Source organism: Diadema antillarum, unplaced genomic scaffold, assembly GCF_040938485.1.
Source record: "Diadema antillarum isolate AM-2024a unplaced genomic scaffold, OU_Dant_1.0 seq00000691_RagTag, whole genome shotgun sequence".
Classification (NCBI taxonomy): domain Eukaryota; kingdom Metazoa; phylum Echinodermata; class Echinoidea; order Diadematoida; family Diadematidae; genus Diadema; species Diadema antillarum.
Window position 1 is genome coordinate 90,448 of NW_027271596.1, and position 25,253 is coordinate 115,700.

The 25,253-nt window shown below is 36.9% G+C and overlaps 1 protein-coding gene across 1 annotated transcript; it reads right to left on the reverse strand.

The window, feature by feature from the left end:
- Positions 1-798: 798 nt before the first annotated feature.
- Positions 799-21,515, reverse strand: LOC139737381 (transmembrane anterior posterior transformation protein 1 homolog). The gene is made up of 13 exons (XM_071648057.1): positions 21,323-21,515; positions 19,077-19,207; positions 18,043-18,161; positions 16,819-16,978; positions 15,652-15,787; positions 10,454-10,551; positions 8,266-8,335; positions 7,628-7,708; positions 6,822-6,931; positions 6,309-6,368; positions 5,594-5,662; positions 4,788-4,864; positions 799-4,154 (listed from the first exon to the last, which is right to left on the reverse strand). Exons 1-13 carry the CDS (start codon positions 21,513-21,515, stop codon positions 3,683-3,685), a joined length of 1,776 nt encoding a protein of 591 aa, XP_071504158.1. The 3' UTR covers positions 799-3,682.
- Between the last annotated feature and the right edge of the window lie 3,738 nt (positions 21,516-25,253).

Here is a 25,253-nt window from a genome sequence, read left to right on the forward strand (position 1 = left end):
TACAATCAAATGCATTACTGTCCTCTGCAAAAGTAAAATTCTTCAATCTTTTCGAATGCCTTAAAAAAAGTCTATGCACAGATTACACTTCCCAGGATATGGATGAACATCGCTAACGATGTGATTTTTGAAATGAGATTTAAAAAAAGAATTTTAGATAAGTTTCCAGTGAAGTCATATGTAACCACATAAAATGAGGAGTTCTTCATCTGATATGACAGTGACCACCCCAGATAGTACAGTACATGTATTTTAGATGACCACAGGGCATCATGGTTGATAATTTTGCGACACGTAGATGTTGAAAATCTGTCTATTTTGTGCAATCTAATGGCTAATTTTTACAAATCTCTCACTTTGCTACTCCATTCACTGATTCTCCTATCTTTTGAAGCAAATTCTCTTCTGAGTCTATTACATCCACAATTCTTTTCCACCATATCTCTCAGGATTGTTGTAATCACATCAGGTCAAATCACAAGGCATCATTCAAAAAATATATTGTTGATTATCAAGGCTTTAATTTGGTCAAATACTGAGTCACACAACTAGGCAACATTCCATTCCTCACATTATCCATCTTTTGTCTTAACAAGAAAACAATCTGATGAAAAATTAACAACTGACTTTGTCCAGTGGCGGATCCAGGGGGGAGTGCACTGGGCATGCGCCCCTTTTATTTTTTTGTTAAAACAAAAGAAATAAAAAGAAAAAATGGGGGAGGGGAGCGTGCGCCCCCCCCCCCTTTAATTTTGTAAAGGTGACCCCTCTTTACGGAATTCCTGGATCCGCCCCTGACACATGAGCATATTAATCCATCATCAAAATGTCAGGTCATGCTGTTGTAATGTTGAACATTACATAACCAATTCATTTCATTCTTCGAAAACATGTTACTGTTACAATTAGGCAAATGATTACAGTCTGAGAATGTCATGATGTCTTTCTGTATCATATTTTGAGTGACAATATAAAAAAAAACCAGAATCAAATTGCTTGCATCACATGGCAATGTCTACAGTAAGATTAAATCAGTTTTGACAGTGTACTGCATAAATATTATATAAGTACTGAGCAGCATGTTCTTTCTTGCAGCAGGTAACTTTTTTTAGTTGTCTCAATCTACATGGGCAAAACACTAATCAGAGAATATCTTTTGTTCAACTGATAAATTTGTTTCCCTGTCAAATGAATTCCCATGGCTTTGTGACAATCAATGGCGCGTCACATAGATTGCATTCACCAAATACTTCTTCTATTGGCAGATTTTCCCAACAAGTGTTGATGATAATGTGTAAAAGAATGTGGTGAAACTTGCCTTGTACACAAGGTCAAAGCTTGGTGTAACACTTGATGGACACACTGATTTACTCTCATTTTAACCATTTCTGTGCCACAAAGGGTTAATCATAAAATGAAGTAAAAACAATTAAAAGAGAAATATGAGTTGACTTAAATATGGTTATTCATTCCATTACAATGAGCTCTTAAGATTTGCATCACAAATTTGATAAGCAAAGCCAACTGACTGGAATTAACACAAACTGATTCTGTTACATATTTTTGCTTTATAACTATTGGTTAAGGTTGGTATATCTTTATAACTGATACAATCAGAAATGAGAACATATCAAAACAAGACATCAAAAACAAACACAGAATCATACGACAAATAAATTTTGATAATACCACTAGATCTAAACTCTAAATCTGATTTGAGAGTTTAAGACTTTAAAAGGATTTGACAATTTTGTCAAATGCTGGAAATAGAAATAATATTGCACTTCAAACTGTACTTTGGGATTTCACAGAATCAAGAACAGAAATACAGATAAAGTTGCCTCTCTGCAAAACTTAACATCAGTAATAGTACAGAAAAAACTATACTAACTATAAATGACAAGGGTGGACACAATAGTCTTTCCTATACCCCCACAAAAAGAAAAAAAAGAGAGGAAAGAATCACTACTATTTGGCATTATTCATTAATACAGAGAGAAAAGAGACACTACATAGAACTTATACAATTCTTTGGAACACAAGTTTTGAATTATTTATACAAAAAATCTCTCCAATGACACAATATGTCTCATGAATGTGTAATATTTTCTTCTCTTCAATTTGAATGATTACAAAGTATGTCATGCCCTTCCACTTTAACATGTGAGATGTGACCCAAGACCTTCACAAATCTTCACCTCCTCAGCTGCCGTGGAATAGTTGTCATTATCTTTTATTTTCATTCTTTTTTGTACTAGTGTACAAACAATGCACATTACAGAGGGTATTAGTGACAATTATCGACCCGATAGTAACTGTGGAACAGCCAGAAACACACAAGGCGAAGCTATGTGTGTGTTTTGAACTGTGCAACACTTGTGGAGGGTGGAAAATTTTGATAATTCCCAACCAAGTAATGTGCATTATTTGTTTAAAAAAAACATTGACATGATTTACATTCTGCAGTAGCCATTTTCTCCAAGATTCAATGCAAGCACCAGCTCCAAATGCAGGCAATGCAACTTTGCATAGACAAGCAGTCTGGTACACTAACTACTGGTAAAAAGTAAAGTTGGGCATTTAGGCAAAATAACAGGTTGGTCATGTGATACCTCTCATCCAATCATTTGATTGGGATCCATATCATAATCTTACACAAATTATTTGATTTTGTGAAATATCTTTCACATCATCTCATGGATTCTAAAGCAAACCTTCCAGTTGAAATGACCCTTAAAACATGATTTTTTACACCTAAGACAAACTATTATAGACATACTGCTCAAACTTGTCTCACATGCACCGTAATTCCTTTTGATGGTTTCTGCTAGACCTGTATACAACAGATTTGGCAACATTTCACGCTTTCACTTTGTATGATGCTTAAATGGATTTTAAACTTTCATATGAAAGTCGCTGTAAGCTTCATCTGTATAGACGACCACTACCAGAAGAATGCCACGCAAACACTGAATTGAAAGTGTGCAATGCTCCAAATTTCACTGACAGAGTGTGTGATTTACAATGTGAGTGATTAACAACAAAGTTCACAAAAGGATTTTACTATAATCAGCTCACAGAAATTGAATGTAATCTGCTACATAACTTTCTATGTATTGTAACTGATCCGCATGCAATATGCCATATTACGATATGGTTTAAATATATCATAGTATTTCAGAAATAAAAAACACTTTCCCCTGTTTCTTTGGCATCACTAGAGGGTATTCCTTGAATTATTCTTGCAACTATAGATGCAAGAAACAAGACTTTTGATGACTGGTAAAAAACACACTGAACAACTGAATATGAGACAGGGGATGCTTGGAAGAACAGAGGAAAATGGTTTTGTAAACAGGAAAAAAAAATGATAATAGATAAATGATAAGAGAGTAGACTATATATGGCGGCATGAAATCATAAATCTGATATAAATGGAAAGGTGATCTTTCTCTCTGTAGGAATTATCAGCAGAGATTAAGATCATCTTTTAAACTCTTGTGGATTGAAACAAACACTCACACACACACACAGACACACACTCTCTCACACACACTAAGACACACTTTCTCATATTTTTTTTTCTCTCTCTCCCCCTTCCTCTTCTCAAAGTCAACTCATTGTCGACAGGAATACCATAAATAAATACATGACAGCGGTGATGAAATCACGTAGCCACTCACTAGACGATCCTATTGCCACACAACATGTATCTGTCAATGTCCTTGATATCTCTTGGCGGCTGCTTTGGAGGCACTACTCCCTTCGGTCTTCGGACAGCCTCCCCTGCCTCCACGTGGCTGGACAGCACGCCGATGCTGGTCTCCGACATCGGCACGTTGAGGGAGCTCACCGAGTGTAGCGTCGTGGGTGACAGCGGGATGGTTGGCGACTGCAGCGATGTCAGGTTGGGGTCGGACGATCTCAGGTCTACCAGCTTGGGAGGAGGGCGTTTCGTTGGTTGGGGTTGGGAGGATGAGGAAGAGGCGGGGGAGGCAGAAGTGGCGGAGGAGGCAGAAGTGGCAGAGGAGGCAGATGGTCCGTGAGTTGGAGATTTCTTCTTCAGGAGTTCCTCCATCAAACCGGCTTCTCTCACATACTGACATGCTTTGCCCAACAAGACGATACTCAGCAAGATTTTCACTGCTACCAGGCTGATAACATAAGAAGAAAACATCAATTCTAAATTTAAGATCACGATGAAATGTTTGACATCTAGCTAATTACAACTAGCATTGCAGATGAAATAAAAAATCAACAATCCATAATCCAATCAAAAGTTTCACTGTTATAAAGACTGCAGTTACTACCAATGTCTGTTTTGTTGATATACATTTTGTTTTTGTTTTCTGAATTCATCCATGAGTTTTCCATCACCATCAATCATTTCAGGTGGAAGAAATATGCCCTCCTGTGGCAGGAATGAGCTTCCGTCACTCTTCCCTTTCTGTTGCCCGGCTGGAATGCAGCAAAGCAAAATATGTCTCGCATACTTCTTAATGACACTACAACCAGCCATTCTTTTAACTTCCAAGGCAATATCCTGACATCTTTGCACATATTCAAAGTTTCTTACAACAGCTACATTGTACAAAGGTTGTAAATATTACATGAGTCACTGATAAAAGCATGCAAATCCAATAATTAATTAAAGAATAATTCTATAGAGCTACAATCTATTAAACTGTTGTAAATCTCGGTGACCAGGTTTTTGAATGATGGCATAATCCTTTCTGATAGCTTGCACCCAGCACCTAGACAAGACTGGTCCTAATTATCACACTTACCACACATATAGAAATGAGATGAGTACCACAGCAGTGTTCCAATTCAGTTTCACTGTCTGCCTGATAATTCTGATGACCTGCAGCAACAAAAGATCACAAGAATCAAATTCCATTCCATCTGTACATTTGATACACATTGAGGGATAACATACTATTAAACAGGTTTCAATCTGTAACTGTACTCTTCTTGTAGTTAAACATCTTGGCACTAAATTTGCTCATTATTCACAAACCACTCTAACATTCTCTCTTTGAGGTCAAATGCATGTTTGTGATTTTATGTTGAGGTTTAATTTCACTGAAAGATGACAGCCCTGATAAAGCATATCATCATACTATCAAACAATTAAAAAAAAAAAAAACTGAAGCAGAACAGGAATTGCACCAAATCTAGAATGTGAGTATTTAAGCCTATTAAAAATACAAACATTCATAATAGTGGGCATTATAGGTGACGACAAATTTATCATTCTATATTTTAATACCTCCTACATGCACATAAGGCCTGCTTCTGATGATTTTACATATACATGTATCACACAAAATTTCACAATCATCAGATTTATAGCACATGATAGCATCATAAGTTACAACAACATTGCACAAATAATTTGTTCCTGTTGACATCTGCTGTCTTTGTGGGGTGAATATAGAAAGGATATGGTAATAATGGACTACTACTCTTTCTTTTGTTACTATAAATTCATGAAACTGAATACCATATTTCACTGCAACCTTCACTTTTCACTACGTACACACAATGCTGTGATCTGAAGACTGAAATGACTATTTGTTGGATTACTCACAACACAGCCGAGGGGTAGAGGAATAAAACCCATTCTTCGGGCCACTAGGTCAGAGTGGTCTGAAAAGGCCTGAAGGAGATAAGGTTTGTTAGGAGAAAAGATTTATGAGGATCACTACAGGTGCTGTTTAACAATGCTTTCAGTTTGAAAACTCTGAGCTACATGGTATTATATGCTACCAGTCTCTGATTATGTCTGAATATAACAAAAGCTTTACAATGAAGAAGTGAAAACATGTTGGTGAACACTATATCACACTTAAAATTTTCCTCCAAGATCAGTGTCAGAATAATAGTGTTAAAATATATCATTGTACTCTCCTTTTCGGAGAGGTAATATTAAACAAATATGACATTATATTCAACGCTGCACACTGGCACTGGCCCGACAGTCCAGGACCAGTAAAAATCACTGTTGGGCCAGTAACTTTGTCAGGAATAGACCAGTAAAATAATGAAAAACTGGGTACCTACTGGTCCAACACACAGGTTGGACCAGTAGAAAAAATGGGTTAGTGTGCAGCCCTGTTATATTATAGCCACTTTATCTCTGTTGTCCTTAAAATTAGCACCTGTTGCATTATCCATTTTGATGAGAAAAAACAAAAGCATTCAGAAACATTAGTCGATGATTCTGTGTGTTGCAAGTGTGTGGGTGTTTTCTCAAATCAGTTTTAATAGAGCTTGTCTAGCCGGTAAAATAAACACAAACTCACATTTTTCTTCCTGCTGATAACCATGTCATATGCTAGACTTGCACGAAATTCGGTGTAATTCTGTGGGAAAGAGAAACAAAATTTCAATTAAAAGTCTGAGGATGGAAATAAAAGTATGTGTCGATTACATATTGGCTGATATACTCCATAGTGACTACTGGCCACGCTTTGTTGAGGAATCAAACAATCAAAATAGCGACACACTGTCACAAATACAACCAAAGAACTCTCAAATTTCATTACATAATCAACTCATGATGAAGCGCCAGAAGGAAATATTTGTAGTAAATTCATCCATAGCAAGATTATTTTGTAATGGGTTCTGTACTCCTTTAATTCTATTTTGTAACTCGTCATAGCTTCCATGGAGAAAAATTAGGAGTCAGAGGCATTAACTCCATCCATTTGCTTTAATAATCAATAAAGGAAGAACTTCCATAATTTGTCCCATTAAAATTCTAGTGGAAAGTGATGATGTCTGTACTTCTTATCTGAACCAGCCATCCAACTTACCGATGCTGAAAGAGCATTGAACTTGCTGATAAAAGCATGCTTCACCCAGTCAATCAAGACTTCAGCACACAGCACCATCAGGACATCAGGGAGCATCTTCCAAAAATGATCTAAGGGAGGATGATGGCAAAACGGAAATTCACGGTAAAATAAAGTGCTTGATGCACAAGACATTTCTAGAGCACTACCACCACATATTCCTGCAATCACCAAAGCATCTACGTTTTAAGTCATTAAAGCACAGCATGACTTGAGGGATGCATGTTCTCAAACACAACCACACAATTGATACATCTTTGCTTCAACAGTATGCACACAAGACACTAATGTAACTCATGGGTAATTGTCTGCTTGGCGAATTCTTGAGTTTGGCAAAATGGCATCAGCTATAACCTATAAACATATTTTGTATATGTTTAATGCAGAACCTGGCATTAATTTTTTCCTCTATTTGCCCAAGAAAAATCACCAAATTTCAAATTGCTACTTGCCTCACAGAAAAAAAAAAGTACTTGCCCAAACTAGTACCAATGTATTGACTTGAGAAGCTAGTGATTTTAATATCAAAGTTAACATTTTACTTTCCCAATAAATCTTACTTTCCACGCACCAGCAGGCAAGTGCTAATTCCGAGCCCTGTTTAGTGTCAAGAGCTCTTTGGAGTTCAAGTTTTATATGAGCACCTTGACTTCCAGAATATATCTCAATCAACAGTTACAGAGCCATAACAATGTTTTCTGGTAGGAATTCAAGTTAATACTTGTAATATACTGTTTTGGGATAGTAAATGGTAAGGACAAACTCACCCAGACTCCACGAAAATGCAGCCATGTTACGTAGCACCACAAAGAAAAGGAGCACCATGTAGTGATATCTTTCTCTAACATCTATCAGCAGGCGCAAAGAGAGAAAAACATGGGGAAGAAAATGAAGCTCAGTACATTGCAACAGGACAATAAAATACTCAAAATAACAAAACCATTGCAAATTTAGGGTTAACTTCGTTTACAATCTAATAGAAGCACTATTGTTTTCTTCTGTGTGATTAAAAAAAATGTTCTTTGTTGGCTACAAAAATGCATATTTCTAGACAGACTCAAACAATACTTGGACGTCATTACCTTGAGAGTAAGTGATAAGGTATAAAAGCATAAACAGACATGTGTCTCACAATTGAAAGCACCATATAACACTGATCTAAATAATGCATCCAAATTTCAGTATGTTGTTGTCTAGCTTTCACTTTTCTTACTACTGTTGACTATATTCCACAAAAATGTTTCCTCACAAAATTGAACAATATAATGGTAACTACTTTGCATGAATTCATAGATCAAAGACAAACCAACATGCTTTATCAATGTTAATATCTGAATTACAGAAAGCAAACAAAACATTTGGCAATCAAGTGAATGTGACCTTTATGAACACAACGTGCACTCACCTGAACATGATATTTGATAGAGGTTGAATTTGTCAAATTTCTTGAACACGCTTCCTTTCAATTCTACAAACTGTAAAGTGAAGAGAGACGAAGATGTACATACAAGTTTTGAACAAAATTGGCCATCAGTGAAAGAGATACAGAGGAAGTGCCATTATAGTGGGGTTGGATATAACAAGAATCCACATTTAGTGAGGTAAATTGTCATGTCCTGACTAACCTTTACATGTTAACCTATAGAAACTCAATTTTTTTTTTTTCACTGCGAGATAAATTTCAGGCCAAAAATGAGAAGAAAAAAATACCAAAGAAATATTTGTGCAGACATAACAAGGAAAACTTGGTCTCAAACCAAACAGTGCACAAAATCATGTGCTGTGTACAAACCAGCAAACTACTGTTGAATATTACCACTCACAATACGTGTCTGTTTCATCGCTGCATGCTTGCAGTAGGCCTAAATGACAATTCAAGGTGACAAGCACCATATTAATGTCTGCTCCATATTATCTTATCTCCAACTGATTTGTGCAACAGAACATAATGAAAGTCAGGCCCTGTCTGCGACATAATAGTTGCCAAATCAAAAACATCTGACAACAATTATGAAATATAAACAGACTTCTTTTTCTTATCGAACTTCTACTTTTATTAAAAGAATATTTTCTTTTTGCATTTCCTGCTTTCCTATTCACCATTCTATTCAGTTTTGAAATGGCTAAGATATCCAGAAATAAAGAGGTCCTAATAAAAGGTGGGCTCCACCTTTTATTAAGACCACTTTGTTTTACTTTGTTTTTGATATCTCAGCCATTTCAAAACCGATTTTGATCAAATAAACTTTGAATTCCTCATAGAATTATATGCTCTTTCATATCTCATATAAGAAGTTTTGAATTATCTCACAAGATGTTAAAACCTGACTCCCCATCTCAACCAAAATTACCATGGATATTCAATAAAAGTTGACAGTGATCAGTGTGACAATGGTGTATATAACACAATATTTCTTTTCTGCACAGAACCACCCCCCCCCCCCCCCAACACACACACCTATTTTAGCCCCTACCCACCTCTGCCCTACCTGTGGGAGAGGCTTTCTTGCCCAGATTGGCTTCATCAGCCACCTCCGGACCCATCAAGCTAATTGACGTCATGGTCATCCTCGAGAACGAGGGACGAACGAACGAACATTATACGTAATTTTCTATACCACACTATACTATCTGTTACAGTGATGATGCCAACATTTTTGCACAAAGCACATGTCTATGTTGATGGCAAATAGACTGTTCCTTTCTCAATACATAGCAGCAAATACAGTATGCAAATTCAAAATTGCATCAAATGACAAAAAGAAAAATGCTAAAGCATGACACACATTCATCCGTCGTGCAAGTAGGCATAAATGAATCCACTCATAATATGATGCAACTCAGAAGACATGGGAACATTATGAAATCATAAACCATTAGGTATTAGCGTCATGCAATCAAACCGAAAATGCTCCCCACCCAACCAATACAAAGCTGCACACGTTATGTTGTTGCACCTATTCCTCAGTTCATTGTACCCTTATTTCAAGGGGGGGGGGGGACCTATTTGTAAATCCCACTCAACTCTGATTAAATTTGTTTTACAGAATGCATAACATTCTGGCCACTTTTGTAATTATACAACTATTTGAAGTTTTAGCATATTTCAAACTCAACTTTCAGGAAAACACATTTTAAATTTGATAGTAAATTTGATATTTCACGTATTCAACTAAACAATCACCATTCCTACGAAGAACAAAACTGTCTGTAGCTAGCCTTTTCCTGAGAAGTCTGAGAAAATACCACTGTCATTTCATGCTGCATGGCAACTTAACTCGTATCAATGACCGAATTCAACCAAAATGCTGTGAAATTTATGCATTCACAAAATAAAACTAACAAAAACAAATAAGAATGATTGTATTATCTATTGGGTCTTTGCACCTTTATCGAATGAAAAGAAAAGTAAAAATTGATTTAAAAAAAAATATAAAACTATTGATAAGTTTGTGATGATATTCTGTCTTTGGAGAGCTGATGTGACGAAATGGTCCAAGCGATGAAACGTTACTGCTTGTGTGTTGCCAAGCCTCAGAGAGTGGTCAAATTATTCAAATTCTTTTTTTAAAAAAAGGTCAGATTGTACTCACATTATTAGACATCATGATGGTAAGAAGAGCTGTGCTGAAGGAGTTGAATGCCACACTCAGTGTGGTAGCTTGGAAAATGGCTAAAATAGCATGGAGTGCTGAAGAGTATGCAATTAAAGGTTGATGCAGAAATTTCAGACAGTGAATTTTGATATCATGTTAAGGAAGCAATCACAAAAGCTCAATCAAAAAGCTACAAGCACATCAGTCTTGGAGGACCATTTTATAAGTTTTCTCTCTTTTTTTTTCCTTTTGATAATCCACAAGGTCTATCGAAACATTTTTTAATGAACTTCAGTTTTGGTTCAGTGTGATTAAATCCATATTTCCTGCCCAGCTTGGCTCTCCCCAATGAACAAATAATATTCTAAGTATGTCATCCAAACAAGAACTATCATTCACAAGACACAAGCATGCAATCTAATCTACAACATTTTCCTGTACAGCATGATTCATTATTATACATTAGGGTCATATTGTGAGGAAGACTCGCTATAAAAGTGAGTTACATTAACAGCAGCTATCACAGCAACAGTTACTCAATTTCCATAATTACAACATGTTGCTTTGAAAGTTACTATTCTAGCAAGTTACCGTGATAGAGCAAGTCTTTTCTAGTAACAGGGCGAACACATAGATGTTCTTTACTAACAATATCATCTGCCGCTGCAGGATTTTTATGACTGAAAACATTGTTAACACACAGCTGTGCACACATCAAACTGAAAATATTCAAGCATAAGTAAAAGAAAACTATAAAATCATTAAGCAATCCCCCTTACACAACAATAACAAATAAATTGGAACATGAAAGGAAGAGCCAAAAATTCACACCAAACTTAGACTAAATGACAAGGTTTGTACACTGCACATTCAGAGCTGCTTTTTCCACAACAACATGCTTTCCATAAAGTTACGCTGGGCTCAAACATAAACTCACACATCTGATTACTGTTAACTTGTAGATGACATCTGGTAAAAATTTCTAAAAACTGTCATACAATCAAAATATGTTTAAACTGATACAAATTGGCCTGCTCTGCTTTTTAGACATACTCTTCCCCTTGTCATAGAATCCTAAAAATGAAATTTCACTTGAAATGAAAGCAGTGATAAAGGGTTAACTTGATGATTATTTTTCACATATGATGAATATGGAAATGAGCACATGGTGCCCACTCTAGGCAGGTTGATGGTGTATACCAAGCGATATCTGAATACAATGGGGTAGGTTGATAAACCATACACTTCCATCATGACATGAATCATAATAATATTCATTCACAACAAAAACGTGATCGGTCAAAATGAATCTGTTCTTGGTCAATCTTTTCAGACCTAAATGTGTACCAGTGCTGGCTTTCATTAAAGCCTATTGATGAGCTCCTAAAACAAAAGACGCATTTCAATTGCAGATAAAGCTTAGGATCAAATAAAATACGAATGCATAATCTCAAACTTTTTAACACAGCCAGACATGCATCAAGCTTGTTCAAATTTTCATGTCAATTATCCACAACAGACTTCTACATAGAGGGCAACATCCAAGGAGTGGTTAATTAATAAAGGAGAGAAATAAGAAAAACCCAAATACTATAAAAGATAGTAATGAAGAAGACAATAAGTATTATATGAGGCTATCGTTACATGAAACATGCTCATACCCATTCATGACCAAACAACTACATAAATTCATAGAGATATACTATGAAGAACAGTATTCAGGTCTTTTGCAATAAGCAAGGTTCAAACTTCAAACTGTACAAGTTACCAGCTCAAAGCAGCTTACTGACGGATCTTATGAAAACCACTCAGAAGGTGAAACATGAAATATCAAGCATCATAGTTTGGATAGAACTAGGTACACTGAATGGGGTGAGGAATGGGGGAGTATAACTCATCGCACACTTAAAGGAAACAATTGGACTAATAAAGATTCTATCTGTATTTGCATGCAAAACACATCCAACTAAAACAGCTATTACTTGGCTATCACTATTTTTTCTTCATTGTTCATAACAGGCACTAAAATATGTGAATTCACAGGCCTTTCAATATGATGCTTAAAGTGTTTAACACTAATCGCATTGATCAAGACATTTTTATAGAGCATCAACCCCCCCCCCCAAAAAAAAAACCCCAACCAAACAAACAAACAACAAAACCAACAATTGCAGAAATATTATGTGGAGTCGGTAGGAAAACAGTGTGATATATGTTTATGGGCAGTGTATCCGCTTGTCAAATAGCAAAAACAGTGTTTTCGTTGTTACCCTTTAAAGTTTAAAGCAACAAGATTATATGTTTGAATGTTATCAGATCACTTAATGGACTGAAAGTTAGCATTTATCTATCACTTTAAGCAACAGGTTGTTGGATGGCTATGTTTTAGACACGCTGGCATTGTACGTGTGAGTGGGGTTTGTTTTTTTTTTTTTTTTGACATTTCAGATCACTGTAAACGTCAATATTTTCGCGCGATTAATTTTTCGCGCTGAGCGGCTCGAAAACGTATTCGCGGGTTCTTAAATTTGCGCTCCGCAGCAGGTTACTTTACTGTAGTACACATTCACTGCTTTCATCCAAAGCCTCTGCTACATAGCTTGCTATGCCAGCGTACAACAAGCGACGTAGCGAGCGGCTCGACTGCGAGTACAAGCACTCAAATACGTAGTAGTACAGCTGTGACTCTAATACCGTAGTCACGGGGGACTGTAGCATCGATGCGTGCGGTGCACACATGCATGCTACAGTACACAGCAATCTAGGGTATCGTCTCTTCGCACAGTACTAGTAGCGTAAACATGCCTGTACATTGTACTACGTAGCAGTATCATCGATGAAGCGCACACAATTCATCCCGTTCAAAATGTGCGTAGAAAATTGTGAAGATATATTCGCGCGTTTTTGAATTCGCGCTAGCCGAGCGTCGCGCGAAATCCGCGAAAATTAATGTACCGCGAAAATTTCCACGTTTACAGTATATGCCTGAACAGAATATAAATTTTGGAAGACTATCCAGCATGCATGTATGTTTAGCGTCAGTATATAGCATGATAAAATGTCATTTTCTGATGCCCTTCAAGTCTTACTTGAGACTTATTTTATACAATTCTCTGCCGTAAAAGACAAGAACTGATAGAAAATACACCTACAAACATACGGAAAGTGGAAATGGGTAGAGGAAGAGGAAATAATGCAGCAAAAACAACTATTGCACGACAGACACGCTTCTCATGCCTCTATTCAGAGCAGTAACTTACATTGTTAGACAGAAGAATGGTGAGCAAGGCCCGGTTGTGAGAGTTGAAAGCTACTATAATGCAAGTGCCTTGAAACAAGACTAGAATGGTGTGAAGAACTGCATAAAATTGTGTTACGGAATGACCACGGAGTAAGACGTCAAGAGTTAAGTAAATCATACCTCCTTGCCTCAAAAATTAAACAGAGTATTCTAAAAATGATCAAGTATATCCATTGCAGAGACCATAATCAAGTATTTTTGTGTAAAACTTTCCACCAAAAAGTAAAGTTCACTGCATCCTTGGAGCTTAAAAGCCTATTGGAAACCTTTACAACACATAGAATAAATAACATGCCATTTAACTTTTTATCGCATTAAAATAAAAATTATGCTACTCCTTCTCACACACAAAACTCCAGTTTCCATGTACATAGAAGATGTTATCATGACTGGTTACGCTGAATAAGCTGTCACAAAAACTTTAATCACTTATCATTCAATGAGTTAATATCATATTCACAAACAAAATTAACAGCAACCACTTAGGCTCACAATGGTTTAGCTCTGCCACACAGTCAATCTTGTTAATGTAAGTGCTAATGCTAATCCTTTAACTCCCCCAGTCTATAAAAACACACAAAAAGGACAAGGAATGTATACACCAGGAGAGGGGAGAAAAAATGTGAAGTTTCTAGTGCACTGGTAAAATTTGATAACCACATCTTGAAGATGACGCATACTCTGATTTTTGTTCAATTTTTAATGTGCTTGATGCATTGACTTGTGAGATTTAATGAAATGCAAGCATTTGCTGTGATAAAGATATCATTCGTGATAAACAGTGTGTGGGGTTAAATATCATCCAGCACTCATTTCAAGACAGAACACAACCTGTATGGTTTCATGATATGAAGTGATGCTTTACTAGCCTTTAAAATCTATCAGCCCGTACTGCAACACTCACACCAACACAAATGCGCAAGGCAAGTCCAAAATCAACAGCTTGAATAAATGCTTGGATTTTTTTTTCTTTTTCTTTTTTTCACTGCGCCCACTTACATTATTGTTGACCATGAGGTATGTTAGAACATTCTGCTGCGAGTTGAAAGCAACGATGAGAGTAGTGGCTTGAAAGAGAACTAGGACAGTGTGAATAACTTAAAGTGGAGAGTGGTGGTGGGGTTAAGGGTCTCACAAACTGTAAGGCTTTCAAAAGATTTCAATATCAGAAAGAAGTCATGAACTTATGTGCAACAGGTTGCACAGTGAAGTTTTACAGACCTAAACATATTTTGATAGCAGAGCTTTAACACTGGCCTTGAGATGAAAAACTTAAATCACCTACTCATCAACAGTAATGCAGAGTGCTTGTAATTCATTACACACTTCCAACATCAAATTCAATACCTAGAGACAACAACCTGCCCCCTTTTGAGATAGAAGCAAAATATTCACAACCAGGTACAGCCTACATGTAGTTCATCATTTGACTGCTAATGAAATCAATCAGTGAAATCCAGTGACTGTGAACTGATCAATGTAAGCTGACTCTTTCTGAATCGATTAATAATAGCGCACATTGAACTTTCACCTATCCTATATAGAATATCACAGAAAAACTATTATGAAAAGTACAGAACCACACTCCCTGATTTTAGCACTGCTCTTAAAAGTGCTCTTTTCCAAGGATTTTCTTGATTGTGGCCACTCTACATCTCAAAGAACTAATGAACACAGTTGAACATGAGAATAGCACTTTTCCTCATGAAAACCCAGTAAGTTGCACCCATTACTGCATGAAGAGAATACTGACATCCATAGATATTGGCCATGTGATTTAAATGGAACAGTAAACTTGTTAGAACTTTAAAAAAAAAAGGCTTAAAAATAAGCCATTTAAGCTCAAAATTTAAATCGACTGCACAATGATCCTCCTTGCTGCATGAAAGGATACTGACATAGATGATTGCCATGAGAAGGTGGGGGACAATCCCTAGATGATCGCGCTTCTTGTCTCGCTCCTCCGTCGCAGTCCAGAAGAGGGCATCCAGGATGTCCTGTCCAACTGATGAAAACAGCTTGTCTGCCACCTTCACAGACAAACAGATACAATTTACCATTTTCAGAAGAAATAAAAACCCAGCATTAGTGCTTCAATAATAGTTCTAAAATGTGAGTTCGGGATAGAAACAACCACTGCAAAAATTTGAATCCGTATAATCAAAGTTAAGTATTGTTAAATATAAAAAAATGTGAACAATAGTTATAATAAAAATGTTTCCAGACTAAACTGTCTACAGTTACGGTATCATAAGAAAAATATTGATATCTCCTTATATTTTAGGCTTTATTGCAAAAATGTTATATGGTAAGACGTTAAGTGATACAACAGATCTACACATATGCATTAAATATGATATCTTGAACATTTTTTATTTCACTGCTCCCAAAGGTAAACAGGACCTTTAACCCATTGATGATGGACTGATTTTGCTATAACACACGCATTCCCCATAGATCCCTGCCCGAGTATGCTCGGGACTTGTCCTCAACGGGTTAAGACTGACAGAAAGACAAGACAGACAAAGAGTTTAACAAATAGAAGAATAGATTGAAAAAGATAGATAGACAGATAGACAGACAGATAGATAGGAAACAGACACACAGGAAAGAGACACGAAAGCACGAATTTGGATAAAAGTCTGATGACCTCTTTGTCAAAATTCACTACACTGAACACCTGGGCACCGTTTCATGAAAGTTGTCAGCCCTGACAAATTGTCAGTTTCTGACAATCACCATGGTAACAGTCAGGCACCAGAGCTTCTCAGCCAATCAAAACCTAGGATTTTACTGAAGTTGTCAGAGCTGACAACTTTAATGAAATGGTGCCCTGATGACTTCTGCTTTTAGTTCACTACAAATAATTCTTCAAAACACCCACTGACACACTAAAATCCAAATTTTGTATGTTAAACATACAATACATAAAGCACTTTGATTGATCTTTTGTGACTGCAATCAGCTCCTCGTAACCTAAGTGAGGCATTAAATCAGACATTAATTGAAGAAATAAAGATATGAAATTATAACCATGAACACTTCCTGGTGCTAGCCTTACCTCCAGCATGTTGTAGATAATGTAGAGCTTGATGACCGCTTGACCTCTCACAATGTGATACAGCATGGATATGTCTAGCTTGTCCAATAGATACGTGCACACCACAAGGATGATGACTTTTAACAAGTCACAGATCTCAGCTGCCTTCAATCTTGATCTCCTAAACAGATTTAGATTTAAACAATGATATAATTTCTGTGATCTTGAAATAAAGGTGTACAAGTATACATACGGTATCTCATGAAGTATTTCCGTATCTACTTCAGGTTGTCAGTGAAATATGAATTTAGCAACATACAATGAGGATAGATCAGCTTTATTTCCTTCAGTGATGATAATGTCAAAACAATTACCAGAAATACAGGCAGGACTGTTATTTGGCACAGACACTTACTGACAATGATGTTAACACCTCTAGGGTATCACAGAAATGAATAATGAGTCAACCTTCAAAACTACCAACGGTATGTGATAATCACCATATGACACCTCTAATAACAATGATTTTACTGTCAGTGAAAGTAACTTTGTACAACACTGATTATCACCCAAGCTGACTTACATGTATTCTAGGCTATCAGCACAGACTATATCCACCAAAAAAAAAAAAAAAAAAAATGCTTGCACTTACTGCTATAGGTGTAACCTCACACAAGATCAATCTAGTGAACCAATTTCTCACAAACACAACTCTTACACTTTCTTTGTGTTTGAGTTCATGAGATATCTATCCATTTCATCAAAACCTGAATTACTTACAGTGTGTAACTCATTTATCATGAACAGTGCTGCTGTCTTGTTTGCCTGTATTACTCACATCTTATGGGTATATCATTTGTATATCATGTGGCATCATAACACATCTATGCATTCTTTTTATCATACAAAGGTTTACAAAAGGTGCTGCAAAGGAACTAAAAACATAGGTTGTTTTCCCATCATAGGAAACAAGAGAGATAGACTCTGAAGCATTTTATATATAAATACTCTTAAAACCAAACTGAAAGCACACTAAATTGACCATGCAACATTATGAAATTTTTTTCTGTCTTTTTCCCTTCTTTCTCCCAAGTGCTTTGTGAATAAATGATAACACATCCTCAGCATCAAAACAGATGGAATTCAGTCAACAAAGAATTACAACATCAATGGTAAACTTATATCATCACCATCACCTAATCATTCTTTAAGGGCTTCTTAAATACTGATTTGACAAGTTCTTACCTCGTAACTGAGCATGGTATTGTGACACATCTGAGTAGAGCAATGACAGCTCTCAGTGGGAGGAAGGTAAAGATGAAGAGAAAGGCATCCATGCAGAGGAAGAAGCCATACGTCATCATCTAAGGAAGAGATCGAAGAGAACTATTTAACCCGCTGAGGACGAGTCCAGAGAATACTCAGGCAAGCGTCTATGGGAAATGCTGTAGCAAAATCATACTGTCCTCAAGGGGTTAAGAACAAGATTGCACAAGAACTCAAGACTTTGGCTTTCTTTTAACAATCCCCATCACATTTTGAACTTCTATATCCTGTTTTAAGAATATCAATAATGTGGTCTGAATTTAATTGAATTACAATGACTTTACTATTATATATCATCTTGTAAAATTCTAATGCTTGATCCTTAAGAATGCAAAATATTACATTATCAAAGCTTGCACAAGTTGTGTTTCAGGCTTGCCTGATCATGACAGCAAGCAATGACCAAGAACAGCACTTTTATAATTTCATAACATTTAGATCTTTTATCTATAAAGCAAGTCAATACCTTATAAGATACACAAGGATAAATGCAAGGATACTGTCACATCAAACTGAAACCAGTTACTGTATCTCATTTTGATAAGTATAGTATTGTACTCTATGAAATTATCCGCTAAGACTTCTGTAGAAATTCTAGAAAGCGACATTCCAGGTTATATTGCATGAACCACTTGTAAAACCAAAGGCAATCTAGACAGAGGCTATATATGATCACTCCAAACTCAGCAGCTTTAGTAGTTATCTCTTTAGCAGCAAATTATGTGCTACAATATGTAAACCAAATTTTCACTCAATTGGGATTTCTGTATCCATGTGTATTATACACTGTAACAGGTACACACAGATTGCACACATGCACAATTGTAATGATAATTCAAGGACACTTCTTTCTGTGAATATAATACTTGGTTCAAAGTTAGAATTTCTTTGCTTTTGAATCATTTAGGAGCATAATTAAAGCAACACTGAATGACATACGTATTCTCACCAACCTTTTCCAACTCCTTTGGAACACGGATGAAGGTGTAAACCCTCTCTCTCTTCTGCATGTACCTGGCTTCGTCATTCTCCAATACATATCCTCTGGTGAGCTCAGTGCTGAGGTAACTCCAAAAGGAGAGATCTGGATGGGAAAATTTGATTTTGTAAAGACATTATTGTTCGTATGGCAATGACTCAACCGGTGCATAGTTTATTATTGAATGATGTAACAACTGTAATTTTATTTTGTACATTGTATGTTATGGGCATACATAGCGTGTAGACAAGCAGTTGCAGAGATTCCAACTCTCCCACTTTCGGCAGAAAATCTCACACTGTACTTAGGGCTATTTTTTTTTTCAAAATCTCCCCGTATTTTGCTGGAGTGAATTTACTGCTCTAGCTGTATGTCTCCAACATTAGATGTAGTTTCTCCCATATTCTATCTAGAATCTAACTTTCTGCTGCCCAACTTCAGTTGACATGTATTTAAAAATAAGGATACGATAACATCAGAGAGTATTTATAACCCTGAAGTTACCGAGGCCCTGGCTGTAAAGGGACATCATTCTTCAAGGGCATGATGTGCGCTATGCCCAATAAGTATATTGTGCATAAGTTTGCACAATCAAAGTCTCCAGTTTGCTACAATGTAGGGGCTTTGTGCATGCAAGGCATGAGGACATAAACTCAAGATCCATGACTGCATCTAGTACTGCCATTGGACTCATCATTTTTTGTACAAGCTGTGAAGGTCAGATAAATAAATCTTTCACAATTCATTTGTGTGAATAGACCGAATAATGCATGTAATCAAAATTCAACAAAAACAACATCCATTATTATTGTACTAGATGTTGACTGATGTCAAAAGATTATCTCTCCCGTACAAAGGGAGGAATATACCGGTAATGAATAAAACAGCAATTTATGGTATCTACAGCAACATACAAATGTGATTGTAAGGAACAAAAATTCTATGCAAGAAACTAAATGACCATTATGACACAACAAGGTCCTTCTGCCACTCTGAGTTAAGGGACCTAAATCACAAGAAGGTCAGCTTGCTTGGTCTTGAAGACTCATCTAGATCTACATCTTTGTTGGGCAATCATGCACTGCACTGTTTGTTGAGTAGGTCCATGCATTTAGAAGGCACCCGAGCCGAGTAATGTAACTGACTTGAGCAAGTAAACACCACACAGCGCAGATTGTTTCTCGAGGTCAACATCTTGATCTTGATGGTGTACGTTGATCAGCCCTGGTAGAGCAACACTCAACTTTGGTTCATAGGTCATGGTAGGAGGGACATTACTCAAAGTGTTTGAATAATGTATCTTTGAATAAACTTGAATCAGCTATATCGGTTATTGCTTGTGGTAAGGCATTCCAATATCTGGTGGTTCTTGGGAAGAATGAATGTAGATGGAGATCAGTTCTGGAAGTAGGGAGCTTAATCTGAAGAGGTTTCCAACTCCTGGTCCTTCTAAGTGGTTCAGGGTTGAATTCACCATGTCTTTCAAAGGGCAAATCAACCAGGCCATAGATTATTTTATGCATAAATATAATACTGTTCATGTGACACCTATGTTCCAGGGTAGGTAGTTTGATATTTTGGAGCATGGTTGTTACAGAGCTTCCATAATCATACTTGTTGGTTATAAAGCGGGCAGCTTTCCTTTGCATAGCCTCTACTTTTTGGATAAGCCTCAAAGTGTGCGGGTCCCAAACAGGGCTACAGTACTCCAGGACAACGAGGGCGGACCAGACTCTTATATGCCTGCACTTTGACATTTAGAGGAGCTCTATTAAGGTTACGCCGTAGGAATCAAAGCAACAGCGTTCAGTGGTCAAGTAAATTTATGCCTCCTGTCCAAATTATAAAAATTTAGACACCTTACCATGCTTAACGTTACACTTTTACAGTTAACAGTTACACCCCTTTATTAAACCAACAAATAACCACTTCAGGCCAGGTCTAGTATCTATACTAGATTTAAACATCATATGGTTCAAGTAACTGAGCTGAGTAATGCAGCTACAGCAGAAACTTTGTAAGAATCCACCAGAGAAGTCATATGATATCCAGCCAGCCAGGTAGGCAGGCTCTCCACCTCAAACTCCGCCTCCCTCCCTGTGACCCCCTACCCTCTCTGATGAGCTCTGCCCTGATACTCTGGCTGGCCCGCCTGGTGAGCCTGCACTTGTTCGCGCATATCCGCACAGACCAAAACGACGTTAGGAACTAGGAACTCACTTTCTTGAGATTTCATAACATCTTCCAGAGTTTCAGTGGCGGAGTTGTGGTCTCTGGGTTCACAGTCTGGATCCTCTGATGTTGGTTTGTTGGATTCATCAGGATTTCCTGCTGCATCTGCGGGGGTTTTCCCGGTAGATTCATCGGTATCGTCTGCATTTTGTACACGTTGCCTTACCGCTGGTTCAGCCATCTTGGTTTGTTTTGATAGAACACGCCCTCTACTATCATCACTGTGCGTCGTCTGCTACGATGCAAAAAGCGTGCAAAACGGCGCGGCGTGTACAGCTTCGAGGGAACTGGAAAGCAAATGACGCCCGATCTCATAGTGATAAAATGACGCCAAGGTCACACACATCTTTACCCCCCCCCCCCCCCCCCCCTTTATTTTCATTTTCTTCATGCCGTCAAATGATACTTGAAACTTATATAAACTCAAATTTAACCCGGTGAAGTGGGCTATCCAGCCATCTTCTCAGATGGAAAGTGAGCATACAAACAAACAAACAACATAATTGATAAAATCTATAAGGTAAATGTGCAATATTACACAATCCTTGTTGAAAAAATAATGCACTTACTGTGCATTCTTAGGCATATTACTGATAAATGAGTAAGTTGACATACTCTGTAACTGAAATACTTGGAATGAAAAACTAATTTGAAGCCCTCCACCTTTTATACTCTTCCCCCATGTACACTAAGTATTTAATTCCATAAATCTCAATTATCCCTCCTTTTGTTGAGTTATTCCTCACTCCCCCTTTCACCCTTTCCACACACATAACAAACCCATATATGCATCACCTCACAGGCACGGGCAGGTACAGTACCGGTATACAAATAAAAACAACTAGAGAAGCACTCTAAGAGCGCTGACCTCTGCCATGCAGCTCATCTTCCAAAGAGATCAGTGATTTCCACCCATACGTATGCATGCTGAAAAATCGCCCATTTCCCAATATTAGAAGCCTTTTGTAACATCACCAACTTCCAGCTGTGTGGCACGCCTTGCCCTAGCAGATACTAGAGCACCAACTTTAAATAGTGTACATGTGCAAACCTCCAATAATGCCCAACTTGAACTCCCAAGTTCATTGACCCTGCATGTATCTGCCAAAACACCAAAAATCCTTCATAAAATCCATAAAAATTCTTGGATCACTCCCAACATTTAATCATCTTTTTCTTGTATCATTCTCAACCTTAATGTAAGTTTCATCCAAATCCGTTTACTACTTATTGAGTTATTTTGCACACAATCGAGGAACAAACAAACCAACTGACAAACGCTGACGAAATACTGTAAAACGAGGAATTTTCCCGTGCACTTTAATTTCGCGAATTTCGCGAGTGCCAAGATTCGCGAAATTAAAATGCACGCGAAAGTCCTTGTTTACATTATATGCATTGAACGCCAGTGGCACTTCGCGAAAATGTCATGCCACGAAAAAGGCTGTTGGTTCCAATTCGCGAAAAATTCATGCCGCGAATATAATATTATCATGTTTTACAGTAGCCTCCTCCCTTGGTGGAGGTTATTAACAGTAAGTATTACTAGTTGCCTATGTTGGTATGTACACAACTGCACACACTTTTTTTTTCAGTAATCTTTATTCATTGACATTCATAAAAATCACACACACCCAAACACACACACACACAAATATGTAAGTTACACAATGCAAGAAAGTCTGGCCACACACTGGTTCAGGGCACCATTTCATGAAAATTATCAGTTTCTGACAATTTCATTGAAATCCTTGGTTTTGATTGGCTGAGAAGCTGTGGTCACTGACCGTTACGATGGTACCGTACTCGTCAGAAACTGACAACTTGTCATGGCTGACCAGTTTCATGTCACTCACTATCTGTGGATAAAATCTGATGGAGGCTGGACAATTCTTATGACAGCTCCTAGTATATCTTTCATATCTTGTCTGTCTTAACATCATCTCGTAACACATCATACATCTCCTTTAAATTATTTCAGAAAATAATGAAAGATAAACTCTGCAGCATTTGTCTTGTTTCCAGCAACTATATGGTTACAGTTGGTTATTCCGAAGGATCTTTACTCCAGTGCCCTGTTGCATAAAACCCTTACCACTGGACTTACCGCTCCTTTCTAGCGGTAAGTCTTCACATTAGCGGTAAATTTCATAATCCTTGATGCTGATTGGCTGTGACGCCTAATTTTGACGGTAGTTACCATTGAAATTCAAATCATCACTGAAAACTCATCTGTTCTATCATGCCATGTAATTTATATTGATTTATTATATGCAGTCTGTATATATCTTAGTTCGTTCTATAAGTTATAACTTACAATGTTTATTTTATATATTTTGTATCTTGTATTGCGTTTCATCGTATCTCCATTTGTATATATTCCATAACTGAATCTATCTTTCCAATTTCTTCTTAAGCGCTTAGAAACATTGTAATAAGCGCTTTATAAATGATATTTATTATTATTATTATTATTAACGGTAAGTTTTATGCAACGGGCCACAGAAGTTCGTCATTCCGAAGGTTCGGTATTCTGATGGTTCGTAAATCTGAAAATGAAATAAGGTTTGTTATGCCGAAAGTTTGTTAGTCCAAAAATGAAATAAGGTACATTATTCCGAAGGTTCGTTAATCCAAAAATGAAATAGGGTTCGTTATTCTGAAGGTTCGTTACTGACCCTATTTCATTTTTGGATCAACGAACCTTAGGAATAGTGAACCCAATTTAATTTTTGGAGTAACAAACCTTTGGAATAATGCCACAAATGCTCGGATTAATGAAACCTTTTTTGTTTTCGCATTAACGAACCTCAAGTCATAGGGAACTTGTGTGTTTTGGATTAAAGAACCTTCAGAATAACAAACATTCGGAATAATGAACAGCACCTGACTTTACATGCCTTTTACATCAAGATGACTATTGTTGGCATGGAGTTTAAGAAACTATTGCACTCGTGTGATTTGCAAGAACAAACACCACTGACAACTGATACATAAGACATTCACTTGGTAATTACATTGATATGTTTCAATTTAATGTCAATCTCTGTTTGAAAGTAAAACAGAAAATACATAATATGACAACATAATACACAAAGAATGGCAACATATCTTGCTTTGCGTCGTGACACTGGACACACAGTTATGATAAAACTTTGAACTCATATTTCATGCTTTGGCTGACAATGAGCAAGTCAGTAAGTTTGCTTTGTTGTTTTTAATTTCCTGCCAGAAATATATAGCCTTTTAATAATCTCAACATTTCCACAGCCTTGATTACACATGCACACAAATTTTGTGCATGTCACAATTTCATTGTTTTATGCTTTTCAACAATTTAACTGTTTCGATATAACTCAGTTTCACACAAAACATCACAAAGTCTATAAATCATTCAAAAGTCAATTTAAATGTCCACTACATTTCCCATGCATTACCAATGAAAATTTCCTATAATTCTCACTCTACTAAAGCCCCTCATTCCAGCAGCTAATTGCTCAGCTATTCATTTGCCTATTTCCAGGAATTCATTGTGCCATATAAAGTTTGCTCCTTAGAAAAGGCAAGTTAAAGAAAGCTGCATTTACAGTTCTGCACCATAACATCATCAACAAGTTTCATGTGTGAGCACATCTTGCTCCACTCAAAACCAGTTACAGATTAAAGGCCTCCCAACATCCAACATCAAAATGTGAATTGTATCACATCATCTCACTATACTACACTGTATTTGACCCAGGAATCTATTTAGAAGTTAACTCCATCACACTGTCACACAATACCATGAATCTTTGTCCTCTGATTGACAGGTGGGATGATAAAATGTAAACACAGAAACCTCTTTAGTTTATTCCATTAATTACAAAACTTCTGTGTATGATCTCAACTTTCTATGGCCATATACCTTCCTGTGGGACCT

Coding starts and splice junctions, on each gene's coding strand:
- LOC139737381 (XM_071648057.1), bottom strand. CDS start 21,515: ATGGCTGAACCAGCGGTAAGGCAACGTGTACAAAATGCAGACGATACC. Junction 19,208..21,322: donor TGTTATGAAATCTCAAGAAA/GTGAGTTCCTAG, acceptor TTTCCCATCCAG/ATCTCTCCTTTTGGAGTTAC. Junction 4,155..4,787: donor ATCTCATTTCTATATGTGTG/GTAAGTGTGATA, acceptor TTATGTTATCAG/CCTGGTAGCAGTGAAAATCT.